This window comes from Trichoderma asperellum, chromosome 3 (assembly GCF_020647865.1).
Source record: "Trichoderma asperellum chromosome 3, complete sequence".
In the NCBI taxonomy this organism is placed as follows: domain Eukaryota; kingdom Fungi; phylum Ascomycota; class Sordariomycetes; order Hypocreales; family Hypocreaceae; genus Trichoderma; species Trichoderma asperellum.
In genome coordinates, this window is record NC_089417.1 from 4,838,205 (window position 1) to 4,863,479 (window position 25,275).

Genomic DNA, 25,275 nt, shown 5'->3' on the forward strand with positions numbered 1-25,275 from the left:
AAATGCTTAAACACAGCTTAAGACTCCCCCCTCCCTTTTTCTTGTCACCACAAGAAGAAGCAAAATGTGATTAAGTGGAAGAAGTCTAAGAGCTCATTTACTTTTTTATTCCAAGCTACAAAAGCATAACGCTACCTCCTAATTCGAACAAAAGGAACAAACAAAACTGCGTATTAATAAGACTTGACTACTTATTGGCGATGATGCCTATCTAACGAAATGCTGCCGCTTTTCACATAAACACAAACACGAACACAAACACAAACACACTCACGCACACGCACACGCACACGCATTCATAAGATGCCATTTCTCTACCATTTCAAAGTAGAGACTTTCATCTAAAAGAAAAAATGTTCGTCTTCTTTTGTCGCGAACTTAATGGAAAGAAAAGAGGCTAGGAAATAAAAATTGAAAAAAAGGAAAAAAGAAAAAAGGGGAAAAGGAGACCATTCAGAGAGAGAGGCAGACAAGGAGAGAGAGAGAGAGAGAGAGAGAGAGAGAGAGAGAGAGGAGACAGATTGAACGAGAGAGAAGTACAGTAGTAGCGAGAGTCAAACCAGAGATTGAAATGTTATTGAACCTCCTTTTTTTTCCCCTTCCCCACCTATACTATATGCATCTACTTATGCCGCACATTATTATCAATGACAATGCAAGAGTGATGAATAATAACTTCCCTTCCCTCCCCTCCACCGCCCAACTAACTCAGGGGGAATAAAAAAAAAAGTAGAGAGAAGGGGACATGAAGAAAAAAACAAAAGTTTTCACCTGGGGAATGTATGCATGCATGTTGTAGTGTAACGTATATAAAAACGAGAGAGAGAGAGAGAGAGAGCCTCCTGTGATGTAAATTTCTCCCATAATCCTTTTTGTCCCCATATCATCATATCAATCCTTTATAGGGAGGAAGAAACAAACGGCAATCTGTTTTGGAAAGGAGAAGACGGGAGATGGAAATGAAAAAGATGTAATGAATAAGAGAAAAAAAAAAAAGAGCGTAACGAAAGACGGGGGAGTAAAAGCTTTCGCCAGCTTTCTCCATGCAAAGAGCCCTTAATTCCCAACACCATTTTGTGTATCCAACCGGAAGACGTCTAAAAAAATGACAAGACCAAAGTGTAAATAGTCTGACAAAAAGTGCAAAAAGAAGAGAGGGGGAAAAATAAAACTCCAGGTATGTTTTCAAAGATGGAATCTTTCCCTCTCCTTCATGTGACTGGCAGCTGGTTGATATCCCCACATCCAAGTCATGTATATGTATATACGTGTATACATCCGAAGAAGAAAAAAAATATAATAGAAAAGAAAAGAAAAGTAAGGGCTTTATTTTATCGTTGCCCTTTTGTGTCTGGACTCTCGGATCTTCCACCGCCAATCTTCATGAGGCCACTCAAAAGAGTCCTGCCGACTTTTCCATTCTTCTGCTTCGGATTTCCGCTGGCTGAACCGCTCGAATTTCGGGGACTGTTGCCTTTTTTCGTGTCTGCGTCATCCCTTCCACGCTTCATTTCCTTGCTGCGTCTTTTCGAGCTTGAGTCGCCTCCGTCGCTGCTGGAGCTTCCAGGAGGTTGCTCGTAGCTACTGGGCTTAGAGGTTGGGCTTCCCACATAATACGGGTGGTATGGCCCAGTAAAGTTGACCTGTTCCAGGATCTCGGCCAGCTGTTCGGGGGACATGTACGACGGTATCTCCTTGTTTCGGAAATCAACCACCTTGGCAAGACAGGCATCGGCGCGTTTTTGCAGCCCAAAGCATAGATCGTTGAATATCAACAGCTCTCCATCGACTTGCGCCTGTTTGACATCGATAGGCCGTGAATCTACCCACAGTTTGACGAGACTCGCAAAGGCTCGAGCTTGGTCAATCAAGTATGGCAAGCTAGGGAATCCTTCCTTCGCTGTAGGCCCTAGTCGATTCAGTATGGTGACAGGCGTGATATAGCTGGGAGGTAAGGTCCTGCCGCCTCGATCAGCCGGAATACCACAGACCTGGTCGATAAAGCCTCGGAAGGTTGGCCGCTGTTGGGTCAAGAAGCGATTCATCGGCTCCATCCACTCTTCTCGCTTTCCAAACGTCGACAAGTTTGATAACTTTTGTAATGCTTTTGCAATGAGTGTCAAGGTACGCTGTGCTTGCGGTCTGGGGTGATCCCGTAATAGCCCAAATAGTTTTGGGGAGAGGATGGCAGGGCATATGAATCGCAAGAAGAGGAAGCCCGATATGGAAGTGTAGCTGACGGTGCGGAGAAAGTCTCCATAGCGGTCATCTGCTACAGCGCGAATGTACTTCAGAACATGCCTCAGCTCTGCCGGTAATCTTTCCGCCGAATCTGCGATGCACAGCCATATTTCTGTTGTGAGGTGAATAAGACGGCCCCAGTGTTGATCCAAGTCTCCTCCGGTTTGCATCAGCTTGCTTGGATCTACTTCGCAATCAGGGTTCAATTCGTTGATCTCATTGATTTTATCCTGCAGAATTTCTTCCAGGTACTCCTTGCCCAAGCGGCGCATATGAAATTCGAGAGATTGTGTTAGCAGCGAGTTACCTCGGAACAAAAGGTTAGCCTCTCCTGCCAACGTCCTGTGGATATCGCGAACCATCAACTCTCGCTCGTTTGAAGACTCCATGGATTCGCTAGATTTGAGTCTATTACTAAATCGGTATTTCTTGATAGACGTCTGGTTTCCTATCCCATCGATTTCGTCTTCGACCAAGGCCATCAACCAATCGCTTGCGGAGCCGGAGGCTTGGAAAATGTTGAGGAACAGCTCTGAAAGTGGGCGCAGTTGGCCTGGGAGAGAGGCAGAGATGAGAGTAGTTAGACCTGAAGGAAATCGATGCAAAATTTCAGACAGCGGCTCGTATTCTTTCGACAGCAAGGCGACATGCTCTTCGTGGAAGACCTTGATTAGCATCGACCCAATATTCTGCTGCCTATCATCCAGAATCGGCTGCCAGCTTTCCTGCCCCTGGCCTCTCTCTACGTCATCCAGGGCGATTCTTACACTGCCGCATATAATCTCCTGGACGGATATCGATTTTGAGTACCCGTCAGAGCCGCAATCAACTCGTTTTAGCACAACAGAAAGATCTTGCACCACCGCGGGTAAATCGTTAAACTCGCAGTCCTCTCTCCAGAATGGGTTCTTCGTATCCTTTTTGGTCGTCGTCCTGGCTCTGACCTCGCCATCCAAAATCACTTCCGCAAGGTAGCTGCCGACCAAAGGATCTGGACCCATTCTGCCACATTTCTCCGGCGAGAACCACTCTACCCCAACTGGATTGGCTTTGATCTTGGCCTCTACAACTCTGACCCTAATAATTTTTTCCATACGGAAAACTTCCCCCGGAAGATCTTTTTCGATATCAACCACATCTTGAATCTCATCTGTTTGCGGGTCATCTAGGGCGAAGATGTCGGGGACGGCAAAAGTTCGAAGCAGCGCAAACCAAACCTCAAAGTCGATACGGCTATCCACAGCTAGATAGACGGGTCGGTAGACGGATATGTGTGTTGCGGTAGAGGCGTAAATGGGAAAAATGGCAATGCAATAATCTTCTTCTAGAACGGAACGGTCGAGGCCCTGGATGGCACACCGAGAAAGCTGAGATAGTTCAATAATGGATAAGACTGAAACATCGTTCTCCATAAGGAGCCTAAACTCGCCATTATCTTGTAAAACGCAAGAAACTCTTCTCCAAAACATGGATGGATGCATGTGATCGCGCGTTGACGACCGTTGGACGACCGCAGGGGCTGACCTTGCTGGACCCTTGTCCCAAAGCATGAACTTGCCTACTTTGATGATGTTTGTGGCCTTTGTAGTATCGCCTGACCTGGCACGCTGTCTCATTTCAGGGCGAATAGGCCCGGCGGGGCTGGCTGGTTTTCCGTTGGGCACTTTGAGGTTGAGAGGTGTGAGCTGCTGCCAGCACAAGAGCGCCGCGAGCCACAGCTCCAGCTCCTCCGACATGATGGGCCTGATCAAGAGTTCCAATCCAGGTTCGCTGGGGACAATCTCCAGGCATTCTCTTTCTGCATCGGGGTAGCCAGTGACGTGAACTTTGCAACCTCGCAAGTCCGAGACAAGAGGTATATGGAACGACGCATTTTGGCCAGTGTGACCTAATCCAAACATGAGGGTGCCTTTCTCTACGTCGATATATGCCATTCCTGTGTGCCAGGTTCCCCGGTACTCGCCCTGGTATTCGAGCTCACCACGCATCCGCCCACCCAGAGCCTTCATCAGCACCACCAAGCGATTCGCATCGTCGGTCGGGATAGGGTACGGGAGGGAATCGATAGAAGGCGCAGGAGCGACCAATGGCGAGGTCGGGCGAGAGGGCTGCCGTTTTAAAAGTCGCCTATTGTGGTGGTGGTGAGATGACTTGCTACTCTTGTCCTTGGACGTTGGCGTTGTGATTTCAGGTACTCTGACGGCCGGTATCGTCGAGTAGTTGGCAGGGTCGGAACTTGGCGTCAACGTTTTCTGATCGTCGACGGTGGGCTGCGACCCAGACGAGACGCTGCTAACTCTGTGTCGAAACTCGGTAGCGGAGGAGCCAGAGCCTCTGGGCCCTAGCATAGAGGCATCCATTGTCCGCGTCCTGGGCCGTATCGCATTTGCATTTCTCTGCTGTTGAGTCGCGGGGCTGGAGTCTGTGCCATCTGAAGAGTCGCAAACAGTATCGCTGAAGACAACACCTTGGCGACGACCAAGGCTCCCGGGAACAGACCTAGGCGAGCCCTGCTGAGAGCCAACGCTGCGGGATGGGTGGGCCATGTTTGAATCAGAAAGCGCAGCGCTCACAGCACCACCATGACCTTGGAGTAGGTCAGGTGTGATGGAACGACCAGGTCTCGGGCTGGCATTGACCCTAAATGAAGACCTGAGATTCGAAGCGCTGAGGCGCTCCAAGTTATTCCGGTGGATTTGGAGAGGGGGCGAGCCGCCGCTGGTCTGGGGCTGCTGTCGCTGCTGTTTCTGCATCTGGCCCTGGTGCTGCCGACTCTGGATTAGGCTCTGATCCTGGGCCTGTCGATGCTGGTGCTGCCGGTGCGGCAGGGCCTGTTGGTCTTCGCTATCGCTACCGCTCTCCTGCAGGCGGGTTGCATATCCATCCATGACTGGCGGTGACATGCTCATGCCATTGCTCGACACCATGCAGACTCCAGTGCCGCATCGAACGTCGCCGCTGATGCTGGCACTACTGGCGCTGCGTCTGCTGCAGCCGCTACTGGGACTCGGACTACTCGTTGTATCGAGCTTGTATACTCGCAGGAGTGTAACTACTAGGTATTACTGGTGTTATTGTTGGTGTTGCTGCTGCTGCTGCTGCTGCTTCTGATGTGCTTCTTCTGCTCCTTCTGCTTCTTTCTTCTCTTATCTGTTGCTTCTATGTGGTTATCGTGAAGTTGAGTAGCTTCGGAGCCCTCCCTCTGGCGGCGGCGGCGGCGGCGGGTTGCTAGATGGTCGAGTTGAAGCGGCCACTGCGTCCGCATCAATGGCATTTGTCGAAAAAACACCCCCAAGTAACCTCAGTATCGTGCCGTTCAAGGCTCTAGTAGCGACGATGCTGCCGCTGCCGTGTTCGTAGCGGGGTTCACGACTTGTTCGCGGCGCTACCTTGCGGGCTAAGAGAGTGTGCTCCGTAGATGGGTGGAGGCACAATGGGGATGCGACAGGGTAGCAATAGGTGCTAGTAAAGTATTGTGCTCTTTGGAACGGAGCACCAGTTCGGCGGAACGGGAGATTGGCGTGCGAGGAGCGAAGCGCTGAGTGAATTTGTCTGATGTCTGCGCTCCCAGAGAGCCTTTCCCCCCACGAAAGAAAGACACGATGGAGGGCAGAGTTTGTGTGTGGGATTGCGTTGGCACCGCTGAGCTGCCCCGTGTCTCGTCTAGTAGAGTTCTGTGTGTCTCGCTCCTCGGCAAGAAGCCAAGACGGATGCCGCTGCGAGCTCGCGTGGTAAGGCGCCGCGCTGCTCCTCTGTCCCTGGCAGCCGAGTACCTGCGTGCTGTGGTGTGCTGTGCTTACTGTACAGTACTTGAATGTGTGGCTGGACACACCCTGGGAATAGAGTTCCAGCCAAAGGCCGCCGGAGGGTCTTGACGTCGTGCGTGTTTGCTAGCGGTTTGTCCACCTCAGCAACTCTGTTCTCATACCTGCAGCGAATACAGTATCCACAGCGGACACAGGCGCAAGCCAAAGTCCAGGTCGAGCGGGGACCCCTTGGGGCTGTCCAAGCAATTCGCAGTGCTAGTCCCAGCACGAAGCGTTAGGATGTGCTGCGGTGTCGATCAGGACGGAGCTCAAGCCTAGCAGCCCTGGCCAGCGACTGAGCCCGTGATTGAGGGCCCGGATATGGCACCAGAGCGGTGGGAATGCTGGGTTTTAGGCGGTGGACAAGTCTGGAGGAGGATTCTGTTCGGCCGGACAAATGGGACTGGCGAGATGGAGATTTGCTCCGCAGCCTTGAGCCCGAATTACCTGTCTTGGGCTGCCGTATCCGCTCTCCAGTGCCTTGGCGAGCACGAAAGAGGATCGTGTAGCTGACGAGACGATATGATTGCACGCTTGCCGTGGTGATGGTGACTTGAAGCCTCCTTCGCGCGGCAGATACACCGAGTGTGTGTGTGCGTGCGTGTATGTGTGTGCGTGCGTGTGTGCCTGATCTTGTGTTCCTGGGTGCCTGGCTCGCTGGGCGGTCAGCTTTTCGGGGATTTTGCTGGTGCTCTCCCCCAGCGATTCTGATTCCTTTCGAGAGCTGGGGCTGGCTGCCTTGATGGCCTTGTCTGCGGTTTCTGGCTCTCCGCCAATGGCCGCTACCGGTCGGGCTTCTGGCACCGTTCTGGCAGGTGAAGGACCCAGTCAGAGACTAGCAGCAGGTGAGAGGCAAAGGCGCCCCAGACAGGCGGATGGATCGATTTGACAGGCAAAAGATGGTGGTTGGATGAAGCTTAAACAGACTTGCGCGATGCTTTCGCCACTTTGTCTGGAGTGAAGGAGGAGAGCAGAGGAAGGAAGGGGCTGCAACGGCAAGAAAAGAGTAAGCAGAAGGACCGCTGCTCAACCACGGCTCCTGCAAAGGTCTCTCGGCCCCCCTGGACGAAGCATGAAAATGCAATGAAGGCAATCAGACGCCTCTTGCTCATCCCGAGCCTCTCAACTGACACAATTGGATGCTACGAAGTATTTTTAGGCTGCGGGCTGCAGAGGACAAGGCAGGGTATCACCCGGCACCAGAGCCTCCCTGCCGTGCCCAGCAGCTGGAACTCGCATCGCAGCTCATATCAGACCGCTGCAACGACGAACTGTGTGTGCGCCGAAAGATCTGTGGCACTCATCTCATCTGTCTGATGACTCGAGGAAGAAGATGAGAATCTAGCATACTACAATCTACATGCTGCGACAAGTGTTAGACTGAGGCTCCCCAGCCCGACAATGCCCAGTGGGCAATTCGTGCAAGGCTAGCCAGGGTCCTGGGTGCTCTACTCAGATTTTCTGCCAGGGCCAGAGCCTAGCGGCTGATGATGATGATGATGATGATGATGATGATGCTGCTGATGATGATGATGGTTGACAATTGTGAGTGAGCACTCGTGTACGAGTATCAACGGAGCTTCGTGCTGCCTCCATGGCTACACCAGTGGTGGCAGCACAGTCTTACATGCGCCCGGCTAGTCTTGGGTTCTACACACGACGCCCTGTTTAACCGCTGCACCGACGCACCGGAAACCGGTTGAAGCCAGAAGCATGCACAGAAGACATGCCAGCAGGCTCTAGAAAAACCAGCATGCCGTGTCAGTAAGCCCATCAGCACCATGTCTCGTTTGCTGGCTAGTGGCGTCGTGGTGGAGCGGCAAGCCAGACATGGATCAACGCTTGGACGTGACTCCAGATGCTTCCAGCACCGCGAGGGACCGGCTGATATCCACTTGGTGGCGCGTGAGCAAACGTCATGCTAGCTATGGAGGTTATAAAAAAAGAAGACGGCAAAAGAAAAAAAAAAAAAAAAAAAAAAAAAATCGAACCCCAGCTGGTAGAGAGACCAGGCTAAGCAGGCTGCCGTGTTTGTGGGAGAGGCCATGGACAATAAGTAATACATCACGCAATATTCCCTGGCCCTCTGATGCTGATGCTTCATTAGAGAGACACAAGCAAGCATGAATCAGGGACGCAGAGCGGAAAAAAAAAGATGAGCACCGCCAAAAGCGGTGAGCCAGATATTGTTCTCGAACCTGGAGTCGCAACTCCATATATGTTGGGCCCCCTCATCGGTGAGCCGTCGTGAGCGAACCATCGGCTTGGATCTGAGCAACCCAGGGGTCAGCTACGGGCTCCTCTGTGCTTGTTTGCCTGTCTTGCCTGTCTTGCATGCTATACTTGTATAATGCATGCATCCCAAAAAAAAAAAAGGGAAAAAAAATATCGACTCTGCTGCTTGCTCCGCACATACGAAAACGTCAAGACAAGACAGGGTGCCGAGCCGGCACTCACTCGCAGGTCTCTACATACCAGAAAGCCACCCCCACAAGTTGCTAGCCCAGCAGGGGTTGGACGATTTTTTTCTTTCTTGGGAGGGCTTCCTCCGTGGCCCAGGCTGTTTACGGCCTGGTCGCGCCGGAGGCTACAAGGCCTGTCCCTGGTAGCGGCCCTTAGATCAGTCAGATGGCCGGTATGGATGGATGGATTATGAGTATTTTTTTCTCGATTAATATTATGCCATCTACGGGTATTATCCCATCGTTGACGCGGTAGACGACTGAAAAATAAGAAGAAGAAAAAAAAAAAAAAAAAAAAAAAGGCGTTATGACGAGAAGGGCGAAATGGGGGGGGGGGGGGGCCTCCTTAAGCTCCACTACCAGCAACTAAGTACTGAAGTATTTGCTTGCGAGTACCCAGGTATTGATTGATTCGGAATGATCAAAGCAGAGCACAGCACAGCACCAGTCACCGCGGCTTTTGGTCCATCGTCTCTGTGTCCTCATATTCGTAGCACAAGGACAGTCGCAACTTTGGCTAGTAGTAATTTCCCCCCTGCGAGACATGCATGCGAGCCATCGTGCCACCCGTTTCGCCTACTGGGAAACAAAAAAAAAATTGATGTGCTACTACGAATCACTCCGTGGCAGCATCTACCTACTGTAGTGGCTGGCATGTGGAATTACGATATGCCAGCCACCAATTTGAAAAAGAAATTCGACGAGAAATGGAGATTAAGACGCAGCGTGGCTTGTAAAGAAAATTGAGTGTTGCTTGCTGGGTGGTATCATGTGCGCATTTGTAATCTTGGAAGTTGGCACACATCAATACCACCTCACGCCTCCTTGAAGTCGTACAAGCTAAGGGGGAGGACCACAAACTCAATTCGATTCCGCGGATGTCCGTGACCAGGGCTCAAGACATGTACCTGATTTTTTACTTTTTTTTTTCCCATTGTTATTCCTTCTTTTTTTGTTTCTTGATCCTAGAGAGGAGGTGCGTAGCATTGAGATGCAGGGTCGTTTTATTAGGTTCTCACTACTACTCCGTATCAATACATATATACTTTCCGAACCGATGGTCAAAGAAGATGTGAAAAGTGATGAAAAAGAAAAAAAAAAAGGAGAAGAATATTAATCAAAATTTGATTTGCTCAATTTTCTTTCTTTCCTTTTCTGTTGTCGTAAACTGATATGTCAATCCGCTGTTGAATTGAATTGAATGCATCGGTTGGTGCAACACTGCCAAATTACCTTGATTTAGGGAGCCTACTGTATTTGTAATGTGATATAATACCGTACACATGTATACGGGGCATTATGCTTCAAAATTTGCCTTTTTATTGCAGCTCTATAAAAAGAAACTCTTGAAAAAAAAAAAATTCTCTATATCGCCTTTCATATTCATTTACAGCACCTTAATAGTAGACAGATAATAGACAATTACCCGCACTCAGAGGAAAATAAAATTCTCTTAAAATCTGAAACCACTCCGATACACGAAAACAACCTCCCCCCCAATACCCAAAGCACCCCCAGCCTTCAAAAAGGGATAGTAATACTTGATGAAGTAGGTAGGTAAAATGGAAATCAGAAACACCGTGCACACACAAAAAAGACACAGATGGTTCTTCTCAATGAATCTGAAACATGCGTGCTCCAATACGCGATGTGTTTTGCGCACAAATGCACTGCAACTACTAGAAAGATACTATACCTACTAATCTAAGTAATCAATAAGTAGGTAGTATTTTACTCTATTCTTTTTCCACTATAGAGGTTCGCCTCGGAAGCAGCAAAAAAGAAAAAAAAAGTGTAAATACAAACCCATGAGTAGGTGTTTCCACATCAAAAAGCCCAATCTAGACACTTGCAGACAGCCAGACGCACCCAACTGACTCTCAAATCAACAGGGGCATATGTACAGAGTTACAGTAAACATCTTTCCCTTGTTCATTCTATTCTAATTCCAAAGGCCACAAGCTCGAGTCCGTTGTGGAACGGTCGGCAACCCTGTGAGATTTTGGCAGAGGGGGCAAAGCTTGTGTGCCTGTTGTAATGACTCGGACTGCATGGATGATGGCACAGTACAACGGCCTTAGCAGCAGCCTTCGTCACCTGCCGCGTGGATAGCGCCGTCGGCAACACCAACGTGCAGCATGCAGGAGAAGGGAAAATGGCTGGAACATGCATCGCTCATTGTCTCTGCAATCCGCTTGCTCGGCTGCAAGGTCCCGCTCGTAGCATACGCAATAACTCGGATCTCTTGCTCTTTTCGTCAGGATACCTTGTATGGATAAGGCAGTGCCTATGAGTACTATATGGGTAGCATAGAATAGATCACAGTTGGACCATTAGCTTGAGGCAATTCAGGTATATATTCTTGCTTCACTTCTCCTCATTCTTAGTATAAATCATTCAGGTAATCGACATATAAAACAGGTTGTCCCACTCCCCCGCACCGAGCTGGCCATCAAAAAAAGAAGAGAAGAAAGAAAAAAAGGTAATCAAAATTCATTCCATAGCAGTCAATAGTCATCTCGTCTTTTCTCGTTTGTGTAAATAAAAAGGAGCAACATCCTGCTCTCCTCAGGCAAGAGGCGAGATAAAAAAAAAAAAAAGAAAAGAAAAGCGCAAATCGAAAATCGAAAATAAGCAGAGATGCATTATGGTCTCTGCCGAATTTAAACATCTCTTCCAACTCCTAGCATCCCTTGATTGTCCAAGTTTGATATTGCATGCTTGTCGCTAGCAATATCGAATCAAATAAAATAAAATCGAAAAGAAGCCCACTCGTATAAACAGACAAGGGGAATTAGACATGAGAGAAATAGACTTGGCAAAAAGAGGCAAATTGGAAAATCGCAGTGTGAACATTGATGCTCACTTCGGGAATCATTAGAAAATCACAAAAGCTTTTTGTATGGGTTGCTTTTGTTTTCGTGCATCGTGAACCCAGACTTTACACAGGACTCTGAGGGTTGCTGCGAACGCTGCTGTTAAAGTCTCTGCTTCCGGTCCGTTTTAGCGCCTGGCTCATCGTCTCGATATTTAGCTCTCCCGGCGTTGTCAGAGTGTAGTTTCCGCTGGAAGGACTACCAATCGGTTTTCGCGACGGGCTCATATCCAGGCCTTTTATACTGCCGGGGTTGCTCGTTGGTGGGCTGGTTCCGGGTCCCTGACTGGAGACTGGCGATCGAATTGGTGATGGCGATCGGTTCATGGCTGATGCAGAAAGAGACGTAAGCCCGACAATGTGCATATTGTCTCGCGATGACATGGAAGGTAGATGGTGGCCACTATGTTCTGCTTGGACGACATCTGCAAACGAGATGAAGGAGAGGCGTCTGACATCGGCAGAATCGAGGGAGCCGTAGTTGGAAGCGCTATCGGCCGGGAATCCTATGCGGTCTGCAAACGAGGCGAGTTCTGAAGCCCAGTCACTCGGGCCCTGGTCGTATGGCGTGTGAATGGCACTTGTGCCGGGGACGGCGACCGAGGCGGGCTGGTGGGAAGCGTGAGTGACAATCTCAACGCTGTCGGGATCCAGCTTGTTGTTGGTGATGGCTTCTGACGCATCATCCAATACAGGAGGGATGTAGTTCTCGGTCTGGATGTGGCTTGGGATGGCTGGGGATGAGGATTTCAGGAGAGTGTGGTCTTGCACATCACGTTCGAATATCTGGGACGTCGCCGGGGAAGATATTCTCGGGGAGCCGGAGAATGCACGGGTAGGAGAAGAAGGGGCAAATGGGTGGTCGCCGTGGGCAAGCTGAATTGGCGACGTGGTTGATCGCGTGGTAGAGCGCGTGGTTGACGGTTTTGACGGCTCTTGGGCAGTGTACGGGCTCCCTGCTCCAGGACCAGCCTTGGACTGAGCCTCCGTCTTCTTCTTGCCAAAGCCAAACAGACTTCGTTTCTTGCTCTTGCTCTCTTTCTTGCTCTGTTCTGTCTGCCTGTCGGATGAAGCGACGTCGATGGCTCGGGGCGTTAAGTCGCCGCCAGTACTCCTCTCGTCGGCCATGGTGCTGCGTCGGTCGCCGGTAATGGCGGTGGGAGTGATTTGGGCTGGCGAGGCGAGGCTCATTGTGGAAGCAAGTGCGCAGCTGGATTAGCTCGCCGTTGGTAGGGCTGCCAGTGTGACGGATACGGGATCGATCGCGATAAACAACGGGACTGAGGACAGACTCAATGTCGTCGTGGCTACCAGCCGCCGTCAATGGGTGGCAGAACAGACGCAGACGCAGCGCAGACAAAAAGGAGGGTCGGTGTTGCGATCGACAGGAGGGCGACGATGATCGGTGGAACAAACAAAGGAAAGGACAGGACAGGACAGGACAGAGAGAGAGAGATGGAGATGGAGATGGAGAAGGGATGGAGCAGATAAAGAGAGGCAAAGGACGAAACGAGCACCAGCGAGAGTTTTTATCGACTCGCAGGACTCGACGGCTAAGCGATCCAAGGGCCACCCATTCGCCGCTGCCCTGCTGAAGGGGAACGTATGGAAGCTCGACGGGGGGTGGCGACCAATATTGGTGAAGCAGATGCTGCGTCGCACGTCGTACCTGCTGGGGGGGCTGCCCAGATGACACGAGCGGGACCCGCTGAAGAGCGCGAAGAGGGAGCTTCTGGTGTGACAGGCGCCAAACCGCTGGTTTCTGGAGCCTTTTTGGGGGGGCACTAAGGCTTTAAGACGAGATTTTGCAGCGAGCAGTAGCTGGGCGGAGAGCTGCGTGTGACGCAGATGGGCGAGGAGGCTGGGCTTCTGAAAAGCCGCAGAGCAGAGCAGAGCAGATCCCGCCAGATGTTGGACTAGCGCTGGATGGGGGATGAGGTCGAGGTACAGTAGTAGGTATAGGAGCTGATGATGAGCTGCTATAGTTTATACTACTGCTGCTAGCAGGTAGATGCTGGTAGCTCCAGCAGTAGAAACAACAGCAGTGATAGCAGGTATCAAGGGCAAACGAAACGATTCATCCCACTCATCCGACTCCAAGGGGGGTTGGAAAAAGGACGCGAAAGTGCTCTGAAAGGATATTAAAAAAAAAAGAAGGGCCAGAAATGAGATGGAAAAAAATGAATAAATTGAAATACGGAGGCAGCGAAACCAGAACAGTCGCAGATGACGGAAGGATTGTGATGAGTTTTGTGATGAGGGGACTCCAAAGGTCACCAAAAGGTCACCACAGGTTCCCAGGCACCGCCGGAGCGACTTCCCAGAGACTTGTCGGCCGGGGCCGTCGCCGCCGTGACGTACTGGCCTTTGTGCCGCCGGTACTGAATACCGCGTGGCCCGTCAGCCACGCCGCAGCTAGGCAAAGTACACTGTACCGCTCCGTCCGCAGGCGCGGCGCACCCGCTGCTGCAATGTACCTCGTCGCGTACCTCTCAGCGGCAGCGGGTACATCATGCTACTACATGCTGCTGCTTTGGCTCTGGCATTGCCCGCTGTGGCCGGTTCCTGAAGCCCCCTCCCCCTCCCCTTCAATACAGCGGAGTGCTACCACAAGAAACAGAAAGACCAGCGGCGGTAATGCACAATGATGCGAGGCTCCCGCCTTGGTTCCGCACACACCAAACCAAACCAAACCGACTTCTGCCGGGGGCCATCACGTACATACGTATTTGCTGGAACGCACGTATCCCGGATTGGTCTTTTGAGGCCTTTTTATCCAAGTTTTCTTCTTCTTGTCTACTTCAACGAGCTACATGCGTCCACTTGGATGAACAGATGCTCTGGCCGGGCCGTCCTGTCTGAATTCGGCCACCAACCTCGCACATCCGTGCCCTATTCGGCTTCGGCTTCACTTTGACTCGCTAGGCTGCCACAAGTAATACCATGTGATTCACTCTTTTTTTTTTTTTTCCTTCTCATTTTTTCTTTTTTACATCCTGCCGTTGATATTTCTTCAAGTAGCATGCACTACTACTGCGGCTATCGCTACCACAATACTACCAGCTTGCCTAATCCTAGACTGACGACCCATATTGCCATATTGCCAGACCACCACATATCCCCTGAAACCATAAAAGTTCTTTGATGCTGCCAGTCAAATGCACAGTGGGTGGTATTGAGGAGAATCTCGCTTACACCTTTTATCAGCTTGGATGACTTACATTGCCCAGCTTGATATCGAACCCCCTCTTTTGGCGGCCCGTGTAAACGAGGGATGAGCTGCACTGCCAATACGTAATAGCACATGTCTGGCATTTAATAAGTGCCACCTCGTCCAGGCCACGAATTCGGCCTCAATGTCTAATAAAAATTGGTTCAAAATCTGCTGCCTACGCTTGCGGACCTCACATGGCCTCGCTGTTTACCAGGTATGTCATCGCAAGACATCAATTAAGGCATGAAAAAAAAAAAAAAAAAAAAAAAAAAAAAGAACCCTGTTTCCGAACCTGCTTCAGCCGGCGCATCACTGCATCACTTGCATCACGTCTCCATTATCCGTAATGCAACAACAGTCCGAGCTTGTTTCTCTTTTCTTCTTTTTTTTTATTCTATATTTTTTTTCGGTCCTCGTGATGTTTCGCCCCTCCTCCTTTCCGCAAGGACCAACGTACCATCCCGGAAGCCGCTACAAAAGCGCACCATCGCAGTGTCTTTTTCTCCCGCGTAATTGGTCGCACCCTAATAAGGAAAAGCAGCTAATACGCCAGAACAGTAATATCACATAGATAGCTGGGTGAAGGGCGGTGGTCAATGTGGTGTATAAGTGAGCAAAAAAGGACAAGGGCCATCGCTGCGAAACCCTGGCAGCAGGATATGCACTTGCGCATCATGCGTCGTACCAGCTATTCCCAAGTCGCCGATAATGCGGGCTATCAGAGACAATTTTAGCCTCTATCGTGACCCAATTGCTCTGCCATCATTCGTCCGGTATCCAGCTTGGTTGACTCTGAGTAATTTCCTCATTTTGGGTACTCCATAGCCTTGGAACTTTGCATCGACGATCTTCAAAGCCTCCCCCGCAGCCAGAGCAGGCAAACAAGACGAGGATCCATACCAAGTGTTACCTCTTTCCTCACACAGAGAAGCAACCTCACCATATTGATGGCTCCATTCCATGGGCTGCCGTCTGTCTACGATGGATGCAAACCAGCCTCTGGAAGTGGCACAAATGCAGACATATCTCTCTGCGGGATGACGCCGGAACCGCTGCATTAGCCATCCGCCGAGGCTGTTGATGTCACATGGCACTATGCAAGGTCCCTCGATCACTAGCAGTTTGCCTGGTCCGTGATGAGGACGAGCATCATCGTGGAGCTCGCTGACTGGATCAGCAAATGGCTCAGACCCTTTTTGGGGGCTCTATCGAAGAAGGATTCAACGGTTCCTACGCATGTGCCTAGCACCATCATCTACTATCCAAATCAGTTAAAACCTCCCAAAGGGTAGCACATGGCGCTGGCTGGGGGCTTGCTCAGATGATGTGCTAATTTTGTAGCTCAGCTCTAGGCCCGTATCGATGTCGACAAGGTCTCTTAGTAAGCCAATTACCAGATTCGACCTGCTTAGGTCGACTTTAATAACAAATAATGTCAATTTTCTCATAAACAATTTCAAATGAAGAGCATTACCTCCGACCATCATATTATAGTCATGACATAATTTGATGACAGCATAGACGTTTCACAAATAAATCATCATCTTGCATCTGTAGAAAGAAGCTGGTCAAAGAACATCCGCACGTGACATCTTCGAACATCCTTACCTAAGCATTGCTTACATAATTTGATATCGTTCGTTTTGCAAAAACCTTCAGTTTAGAACCACAGCAGCAGCTATCAGCATTTACGACGAGGGGATCCCCAACGCAGCTCCCAATTCCAGCCGTGGGCGCCAGTCAGTCACACTCGCCAGAGATAGACTCGACTCTACCCTTCTCTAGAATCATAATATCGAATCTTTCATCGGCCAATTGGGGAAAAAAAGCGCCCACCACCGGCAACCCCTCACACCTTCTCAACACCACACAACATATAGAACATACATCACCAAAAGTTACTAGAGAAAAGACAAAAACAATGGATCTGCGCACTCTCTTCGTCCGCCCAGCGTCCCAGCTGCTCAGCCCCCTCCGCCTCCTCGCCATCACAAAGCCCTCCGCCGCTCCTCTCCCTCTGATACCCTCCCGCGGCCACAAAACCACCACCCGCACCAAGCGCGCCCTCAAAATCGCTCCTCACGACTCCTTCCTCCCCTCGCGCACCTCCGCCGCCGCCGCCGACTCAATCATCTACAACCCGCCATCCTCAGAGGCCTCGCCCGAGCACACGCCCTTCATCTTCCTCCCGCGCAACGACCCCCGCCGCCAGGCCATCCTGCGCCTCCGTAGCAGCGGCAGCGGCAACCCTACCGCCTACGACAGCAGCGTAACGGCAGAGGCCGACCTGCCCCCGGAGATGCGCTACAAGCGCCGCCAGCCAAAGTACAACCTCACCAAGGAGCACATTGAGGAGATGCGCCGCCTGCGCAGCGAGGATCCCCTGACGTGGAGCGTGCAGAAGCTGGCTCGCAAGTTTGAGTGCTCGACTGTCTTTGTGCAGATGGCTGCGCCGGCTCCGCCTGAGCATTTGCAGTGGCTCAAGGCCAAGATGGACAGGAAGATGGAGAGGTGGGGACCGAAGAGGACGCAGGCGAGGGAGGATAGGAAGAGGAGGGCGGAGATGCTGTACCGGGGAGAGTTATAAGGATAATATTGCATGGGGGGAGACGGTTGAGGGAAAGATGCAGTCAAGGGGGATATATATAAAAGAGAGAGAAGTTATCGTGTATAAAGGAAAGCGTGGATCAATGGCCATGTGGATGGATGTCTTAGTGACGGAAACATTGGTATACATAGAGAAGAGTGGGCATGAAAAGGCAAAAAAAAGGGTAACTGAGCGTGGTGTACGATATACAAAGCTTCAGAGAACAAATTCATGACGAGACATGCATTATACATTATTCAAAAAGTCCTGAGTGAGATTCTTCTCTATTGTGGTAGCACTATCATTATCGTCGAGGGATATTAGTAGAAGTCGTCATCCTCTGCATTCGTTTTTAACTCGACCAGAAACTCTGCTCTGAAATCATTCCAGTGAAAGACGCCTGTATAAGGTTTTGGAAAGAAAGGAGAGAAATAAGGAAAATAATAAGCAAGTAATAAGGAACGCCGTCATCAAAACCATATTCGGCCGTCTAGGTCATTCAATCCCTCATCCGCTCCCACTTTTTTTTTTGTATGTATATGTGAGTGTTCATTTCGCACATTGCCTCTTATCCTTCTCCCCAGGAATGACTCTCCAGCACCAGCCGCACCAGCTGCGTGCCGCGCCATTCACCTCCCGGGCCAAAATCTTGCTGTTGCTGCCCTTTTCGTCTTCCCACTCGGGCACGCAGGCCCCCACTCGAACCATGCGGACCAGTTTTTTCTTCACGATGCCACCAATCCCCTCGATTTCGTGTCTCTCGTACCCCGGTCCCAGCTGCGGCGAGGGCGTCCGCTGATGGCGAATTTCATCGATTATCGACTCGATGGTGCCATTTGTAGGGAAGGGAAACCCGGCGGTGGCGCCAGGGGGTGTGGTGCCCGCATGTTGTGGGCCCGGGCTCGGCGTGCCGGAGGAGGAGGACCCGGTTGACCACGGAGTAAGGGTGCTGCCTCGGGCGTCTTCGGCATCGCAGTCGATTTCGTTCTCACGTTCACGAGCAGCAAGACAGGCTTCTTCGCGGCCGCAGATTACGCCACGGTCGCCGTCTCCAATGCCTGTGAAGCCTCCATACTTTGTGCGCCAACGCCAGATACTGTATTGCCCCGTTATGTTAGCTATTACTTTTTGTATGAGGCCAAAAAAAAAAAAAAAAAAAAAAAACGCGCCATGATGAGCATGGAACTTTGAAGCGAGACATACGCTTTATAATCGTGGTCGGCATTGCGAATGCTATGACCACAAGGCTGACATAGCCAGACGCCCTCTGTGTCGCACTGGCAGATTGCTCGCTGTACGGCATCTGAATTCAGAGGTAAAGATATATCCAATGCCGGCACGGCGAGCGCGGCAATGGGAGCTTTGACGCAAGTGACACAGAGCCGGCGGTGTCGCTCGCGCAGAGCAGCAATAAGAGGGGGCTTTATAGCACAGTTCTAAGGGTTCAACCGTCAGCAGATGGCCCAAGAGGATGGATGGCATTGCTTGGGATGGAGGTGGAAAGCTCACTCTACAAATGATGTCTGCGCATCTCCTGCACTCGGCCACCATGTCGCGAGCGCAGCTGCCCGCTTTCCCGTTATAATTGTTGTCATCTTGCATATAATTCCAATCAGTCGCCCTGGCGCGGTATCGCAGCGTCTGCTCTGGATCGATCGCAACGCCCTCTCTAGAGCAGCGCAGTGTTGCGCCCATGAGGCTCGCTCGATATTGGATCAAGCCATCGTGGATAAAGCGGCTTGCACGGGCCAATGAATCGAGGGTGTTGAGGTCAATGTAGGAAATAATGCCAACGACAATACTAAATTAGAAACAAAAGTGTTAGATCTCTCTTCTCTGTGCTGCAAGCAGACAATCGCAAAGGATCGACGGGTGCTCATCATACGGATAACACTGGAATGCCTCCTCCATGGCACTGTGAGTCGCCGGCTGCTTTCCATTCTCAGCCTCAGACGCATCGTCCCCGTATTGCTGCGGCGACTTGTCGGTCATGGTACTCTTCCTGCTGGGAAACCTGCGCGCAGAAGAGACGATGCCTCGATCTCGATCTCCAGCCGCCATGTTGGCGACCGATCCGTGCTCGGGCAGTGCCAGAGGGTTGCCCGGCGCCGGCCAAGCGGCCATTGGCTGCGCCTGGCTGTCCTCGTCATCGAGATCGACGAAGCGAGCCATGCTGTGGGATCTGGCGGCCTCTTTCAAAAAACAGAAACACTACTTAAACGAGGCAATGGCGCGAAAGCAACGCAAAGACAGGGACTGCAGCGAGAACAGAAGCGTGCAAGAGCAAGCAAACGACAAGCACGGGGTGTGATTTAGCATGAGGCGACAGCAATTGTCGATGAAGCCATCGTAAGGGAGCCCATCGAAGCACCAGAAGCGATTGTTGGGATTGTGAGTCCGCCTGGCAGTCATGTGTTCCTGGACGACGCAGCGGCCAAAAAGGCGCCGGGCCGTATTTGTAGCAATCAATTGCATAGGGGGCGCTCGCCGCCGGCAACTGCTCTGGCTGGCTTTCCGGGTGCCGAAGCACGCTCAAGCGTCAATGGGCGGTCGAGCACGGAGCTGCGCTGGGGCCCGTCAACCGCTAAAGGCCCTGTTAGCCCTCCCCTAAGGGCCGCCTAGTGTCGCCTGAGAGGGGCACTGCTCAGCGCGGAACCCACTCCCCGCATTCCCCAAGCCAAGGCGGTCCCCCTCTTCAGTTAGAGCCCGGCCCGGCGCTCTCCCTGCTGCAATCATCATCACCGTTGCATCATCCCCAGCGTGATCAATAGTAGTCCCAGAGACAGCTACTACTAATGCTGCTCGTAATCGCCGAGGCTATAACCGGCTCGTATACATGTATATCGAAGCCAGCAGAGCTTCCCCCTTTTCCCTTAGAACGGTGCTAAGCCCTGATGAACGAAAGCCAAATCCTTCCCTCGTCACTAGTCAACATCGTAATCCTGCCGCGGGCTCCATCAATCTGCAGCTCCTGAGACACCATCACCATCGTCCAAGCAAGCCACTTCATGCCCTGCCGCTGGGACTCGCTGGCATGCAGATGCAACCGCGCAACCCCATTGGACGCGGATCGATCACCAGGCACACGACTCGCAGATCTCGAACCACTTGCGTCCAGCCGGCGGCTCACCGACAATATGGCGAAATGCAGCTTTCTCGCCCTCGTTTCGTGCTTCATTTACACGATGCTTTTTTTTTGTCCCCCTGGCAGCGTCTGGTTCCTTCACGTGGCCATTTGACGGCAGCAAACACGTCTCCGGCCGCTCAGTGGTTTGATATACGTGGTTCAAAATACGCACCTGTAAATGCATAAGCACTGCATGATTAGACGGTTCATTCAACGCTTTCTCATTTGGGTGTCATCAGCAAAAAAAAAAGAAAACAAAAATACTACTCTACTTCGTATAGATATTCTCCCTCAACTAAATTTGGTTAATCGCAATACCGCGTTTCCCCCCTGTTCTTACTTATCCCCATGCTTGTCACTGCTGAGAAGCACTGTGCCCATAAATCCTGCAGCAGGAGAGAGGGAGAAAAACCATGTCCAAAATAGGAAAAGAAATGGAAGAAAAATCTGCTGTGCTCATGACCCGCCCCTCGCTAAAGTGTTCACGACAGCGCCAACAATGCAAACACACCGCCCACAACCGGCCGAGCGGTAAACTGGTTACCCGGATATTCTCCCGTGTTCGTGTCGTACAAGTCGGTAAATGCTCGCCACGTTGGCGTCTCGTTGATCCACTTGGCAATCAAGGAGATGAACATGGCCTTTGTGTCAGGCTTAGCTACTGCAGCAGCAAACATTTCCCAGTCAGTCTTGGTCAATGTACCGCGCGTGTCGAGAACAACTCCGTATTTATTGGCTTTGGTCTTGTAGAAATCGCTCTGCATATCATAAACGGACTGGGGGATGAAGTTCAGCCCAAGAGCCTTGTCCGGGTAAATATTGTATAGTAATCCTTGTAGAGGTTACTCATTAGCAAAGATGAAGCTGTAGAGGGCATCTACAAAACTCACCATATGTGGTTCCAGAATCATATTGAAGCACGCTGTGGTTAGGGACAGCAGCTCGGTTAATGCCGTGGCGAGACCAAAAGTTGAGATAGTCCCTGGCTATGGCCGAGTACTTGTCAGATAGGAAACTATGGCCAGTGCGGTCGGCTATTTCCGACATGGCCTGCAAAGCAATTATGCCTTTGATGGCGAGATTGGTTTGGTTCCTATTATTTCATGGTTAATACTTGTATATGCTTGATTGACTGGACACTCATGAAATGGTCAACTTACGCAAGATGGCCTGCAAAATCATCCGTGGACAATTGGTTTGCTGGGATCTTGGCATCTTCAATCAAATACTCTGCCCACTGCGCCATGAGCTGCCAATGCTGGTTCAGATAGTATACGTCTCCTGTTTTCTGAGCATAGGACAGCATCATGATAATCATATTGCCGCACTCTTCCAGGGGCATGGCCTCATCGTTGCCCTGCGGATAGCCAAGAGCCTGAGGGAATCTACCCAGGTCGTGAATCGCATATTTGTTCGGGTAGTGGCCGCTTTCTTGATTCTCGAGAAGGGGCGATAGAGTATGTTTGATGAGGTTTGGATCAAAATACAGCATGATTGGCCAAGTAGGGAAAATCACATCCACCGTTTGGATATCGCTGTTGGAGCTGATTTCTTTAAGGAATACTCTGACGTTATCCGGAGTGCCGGTGTACTGGAGGGCTGCAAAAGCCTGGCGGACGGCAAGACTTGTTATAGTGAGATAATCCTGTCCACCAGCCTTGATAGAATCTCTTGCAACACGGTTGTCGAGGTTGTTAGCATATTGGCTGGCGTAGCCATAGTCCATATAGAAGAATGGAACGAGGTCCGATTCATCAAAGTAGCTCGTCCAAAGTGACGGCACCTGCTCAGGGGAGCTACCCCGACCTTGAAATAATATGGCATTTTCTTGCGCAATGCCAATTGTAAAGAGAGTAGATGCGGAGCCCCCTCCCGCGATTGTACCAAGGTCGCGTGCAAAAGCAAACACAGGCCTATTACTATGCGTCAAATTTCTGCACAGACTCTTTGGAGAGTAACTGGTTCTTACCAACGGTCATTGACAGCACGGTAGTTGGTGTCGATGGTATTGTCAAGCGTACCCGTGGACAGGAACTGGCCGCGGACATCTGTATCTGCACCAATTTTATACGTTACACCTCTCTGCAGTACATTGTCAGTGCTATTTCACAAGAGATTCCATCTGGTAGACAGTTAAAATACTCACGATACGGCCGGTCGACCAATACCAGCTGCCCCATGATGCCTGATCATTAGCCTCTTGAAAACCGTCTTGATTTTGGCGATAAAATTTGTGGGAAAGCACCCCGTCTGCCTCTTGGTGCTCCCAGCGGATAATCTGTGAGTTGTCGCCAGATGCCCATTCTATAGACTGGTCAATTGCGCCCTCTCATCTGCAACCGTAACTACTTACCTCCTGATACATCGCAGTAGATTTGGATATTGTGTGGCCGCCCGTCAAGGGAGACAACCGAAACTTTGAGGTACGAGAACGGAATAGACTGTCTTCTGAGGTCATCTGGGTAGACTGGGGAGAAGAACTCCGCAGCCATCTGGACTGACCCTCCCACGTTCATGGTAAAGGTTGTTCTAGTTGATGTATACTTGAGTGACACTTGGTCAACATTGTCTGCGCCGGGAGCCGCTCCCATCCAGTTGTAGGCCTTTCCGTCGACCATGATGAAGCCTTGCCATGCTTGAATTCCTTGCCTGTAATTTAAAAGAATCATTCAGCATCTGTTAAACATCTTATATATGAAGCAGTGTATAAATAATGCTGCTTACGTCCAGTACCTAGGCCATTGGCCAGGCAGGTAGCCGCTAGGGCTTCCATCATTTGGGCCATTGAGCCAAACATTGAGATAAGGAGCTCTAACGGCAAGAGGAGCCGCGGGAGGCCGTGCCGGTTCAAAAGTTGAAACTGCATCCGCACGCCCTGCAAGAGCAAGGGCAGCCGCCGTAGCGACTCGCAAGAGCTTCATAGTCGAATGTAAGCCGCAGGCAGGTACCTGAAGCTTGATAATCTCGATCTGAATTAAGAGAGAAAGGAGGGGAGCATAAATATACGGAATCTGGGGCCGGAGCTCTATCAGTGTTTTTATAACCCAGTCGGAGTATTCTTAAGCTGTAACGAGGGATGCGAGACAATTTGAGTGGGCCTTTGTTGATCGTATGACGGTATAGACGAAAGAGCTTGGCTGAAGCGCAGCTGCATGAGAATGACCACTGTACTGAGGCCTGGAAGTGATTCTAGTAAAATATGTCTAATAATACAACCGCAGCTAAATGCTCACAAATGTGAAGTACCACCACGCTGGCTCATAGAATGATCGCTAGTATGTTTGTGAGAGTGGCCAAGCACGGCCGATTGCAACCTCGACGGCTTGAGACGTTGCGGTGTTGTGTAGCCTTGGCGCAAAGGCTAATCCCTAGACTCAGCGTGCCAAATAGTCAATTATCACAATCGAGAAGGGCAAGTGATTAGCTCGAGCCGCAGAGTTCACCCTGCTGTGAGAGCAAGGCAGGGAGAGACCAGGGCTTGGCTCGTATAGCGACATGAGATGTAGCATCAACCTCCAACGATGGCAATGCGCGTGATGCTCTCGCTCGGCTCAATCTACATATGCCTGCAGGCTTTCATTCCAGCTCGCAAAGTAGGTAGAATGGGAGCAAGGAGGAATCATGCAGGTATGTGTGAGCAAGAGCGGGGATCGATTTTGATGTCATACACGGCATCAGCACTTCAACGGCAGTTTTCAGTTCAGGACCTAGGGTCATGGGACAAGGGTCTAATCCGCATCCAAAGGATCTCTCGGAATTGCCAAGAGGCAGGCTCGCTTCCTAGTGCTCTGTCGTCTCCCTAGTGGATAAAGCTGGTGGCTAGCCCCTAGCTTAGTAGCTGTGCTGTGGACTGTGGAGAGGGAGCTTCGCAGCTTAGCCGACTGTGAGAAGCAGGACCTTGTAGTATATGGCATCAATATGCGCTGCAGAGTCGTGGGTAGTGGCAGCGTAGCGTATCGGCAGAATGATGCAGCTCTGGCAGACTTTGGTAGTCCGTACACTTGGTATGCAGCAGCCGCTATCCTTGAAATAAATTAGACATTGCACCTCTCCAAGACCAGGGCATACATCCATCAGCACACCTAGAATATTCAAGATGCTATCGGCTAGCAGCACCGAATTGCCCCTCAGTGGGCAATCTGCTCTCCCTGGGCCTCCAGCGGATCCGATCCCCCGCAACGTTCTCCACAGCAGCAGTAAATGCGCGCAGGCGTATCGCGTTGCATCGACGTCCTAGCAAGAGCGCTACTGCGGGTGTAGGCAGGGAGGGAATCTCTGTCAAGGGACACAGAGATATTGTGACAGGCTTGGGCTCTGGTCCAAACCTCCTCTTTTCGGCCCTGGTATGATCCGGTTCTTTGACGGCATACGCTTTGGTAGTCGAATGCAGTTGCATGGAGGAAACCAATTTTTGTGATGAGGTGAAGCTTTATGCGTGTTCACTGGTATGAAGTTCGCGTCAAGACAGGTCCGGACAACGGAAGAATCTCTCTTCCGCAGGCTTTGAGACAGCTTCCGCACTCGGCTCTAATGCTTTGTTGTGACTTGAATATCCCATTGTTGCTTTCTTATCCCTTTGCCCGTCATTAAACTGTGTAAGACTCCTGCATGTCTAAGACAATGCTGCCCCTCTCTAACATCTCCTTTCGCTCTCTCCCCACCCCTGCTCCGCATCATGGGATCTCAGGTCCCAACGTCTAGACTCTCCACTGTCGATCTCTTTGGAGGACTTGCCCAACGCAAAACATTGAGAAGTAGGTCACGATATGGCTTGCTCAAATCTAGCCAGTTATGGTCTGAAAGACGTCGCGTGCCGCTGGATGTAACCCTGCCATCATTAAACATCAATTTAGACTATAGCTTGGCGAAATCCATCACAAGATGTAATTGACCGGGCTTAAAGTAAAACAAATACTGACATTCCATGAGCAGGATTTTTAGGAGGAAGCTAGACAATTTACTC

At 50.8% G+C, this 25,275-nt stretch overlaps 6 protein-coding genes across 6 annotated transcripts; 2 read left to right on the top strand and 4 right to left on the bottom strand.

Annotated features, from left to right (window-relative positions):
- Positions 1–91: 91 nt before the first annotated feature.
- On the bottom strand, positions 92–7,232 carry TrAFT101_006203 (uncharacterized protein). Its single transcript, XM_024900135.2, has one exon. It carries the CDS (start codon positions 5,166–5,168, stop codon positions 1,332–1,334), a length of 3,837 nt encoding a protein of 1,278 aa, XP_024760730.2. The 5' UTR covers positions 5,169–7,232; the 3' UTR covers positions 92–1,331.
- Positions 7,233–8,926: 1,694 nt separating this feature from the next.
- Positions 8,927–9,256, top strand: TrAFT101_006204 (uncharacterized protein; the record flags this gene model as incomplete). Its single annotated transcript, XM_066127681.1, has 1 exon — positions 8,927–9,256. One exon carries the CDS (start codon positions 8,927–8,929, stop codon positions 9,254–9,256), a length of 330 nt encoding a protein of 109 aa, XP_065983794.1.
- A 2,194-nt stretch (positions 9,257–11,450) lies between these two features.
- On the bottom strand, positions 11,451–12,575 carry TrAFT101_006205 (uncharacterized protein; the record flags this gene model as incomplete). Its single annotated transcript, XM_024909878.1, has 1 exon — positions 11,451–12,575. The coding sequence occupies one exon, from the start codon at positions 12,573–12,575 to the stop codon at positions 11,451–11,453; it is 1,125 nt and encodes a 374-aa protein (XP_024760732.1).
- A 3,944-nt stretch (positions 12,576–16,519) lies between these two features.
- TrAFT101_006206 (mitochondrial 54S ribosomal protein mL58) lies at positions 16,520–17,185 on the top strand (the record flags this gene model as incomplete). Its single annotated transcript, XM_024908230.2, has 1 exon — positions 16,520–17,185. One exon carries the CDS (start codon positions 16,520–16,522, stop codon positions 17,183–17,185), a length of 666 nt encoding a protein of 221 aa, XP_024760734.1.
- Positions 17,186–17,734: 549 nt separating this feature from the next.
- Positions 17,735–19,357, bottom strand: TrAFT101_006207 (uncharacterized protein; the record flags this gene model as incomplete). Its single annotated transcript, XM_024900150.2, has 4 exons — positions 17,735–18,281; positions 18,389–18,621; positions 18,695–18,986; positions 19,071–19,357. 4 exons carry the CDS (start codon positions 19,355–19,357, stop codon positions 17,735–17,737), a joined length of 1,359 nt encoding a protein of 452 aa, XP_024760735.1.
- A 1,437-nt stretch (positions 19,358–20,794) lies between these two features.
- On the bottom strand, positions 20,795–23,233 carry TrAFT101_006208 (uncharacterized protein; the record flags this gene model as incomplete). The annotated part of the gene is made up of 7 exons (XM_024900269.2): positions 20,795–21,144; positions 21,203–21,405; positions 21,473–22,225; positions 22,282–22,394; positions 22,459–22,616; positions 22,666–22,961; positions 23,037–23,233. The coding sequence occupies 7 exons, from the start codon at positions 23,231–23,233 to the stop codon at positions 20,795–20,797; spliced, it is 2,070 nt and encodes a 689-aa protein (XP_024760737.1).
- Between the last annotated feature and the right edge of the window lie 2,042 nt (positions 23,234–25,275).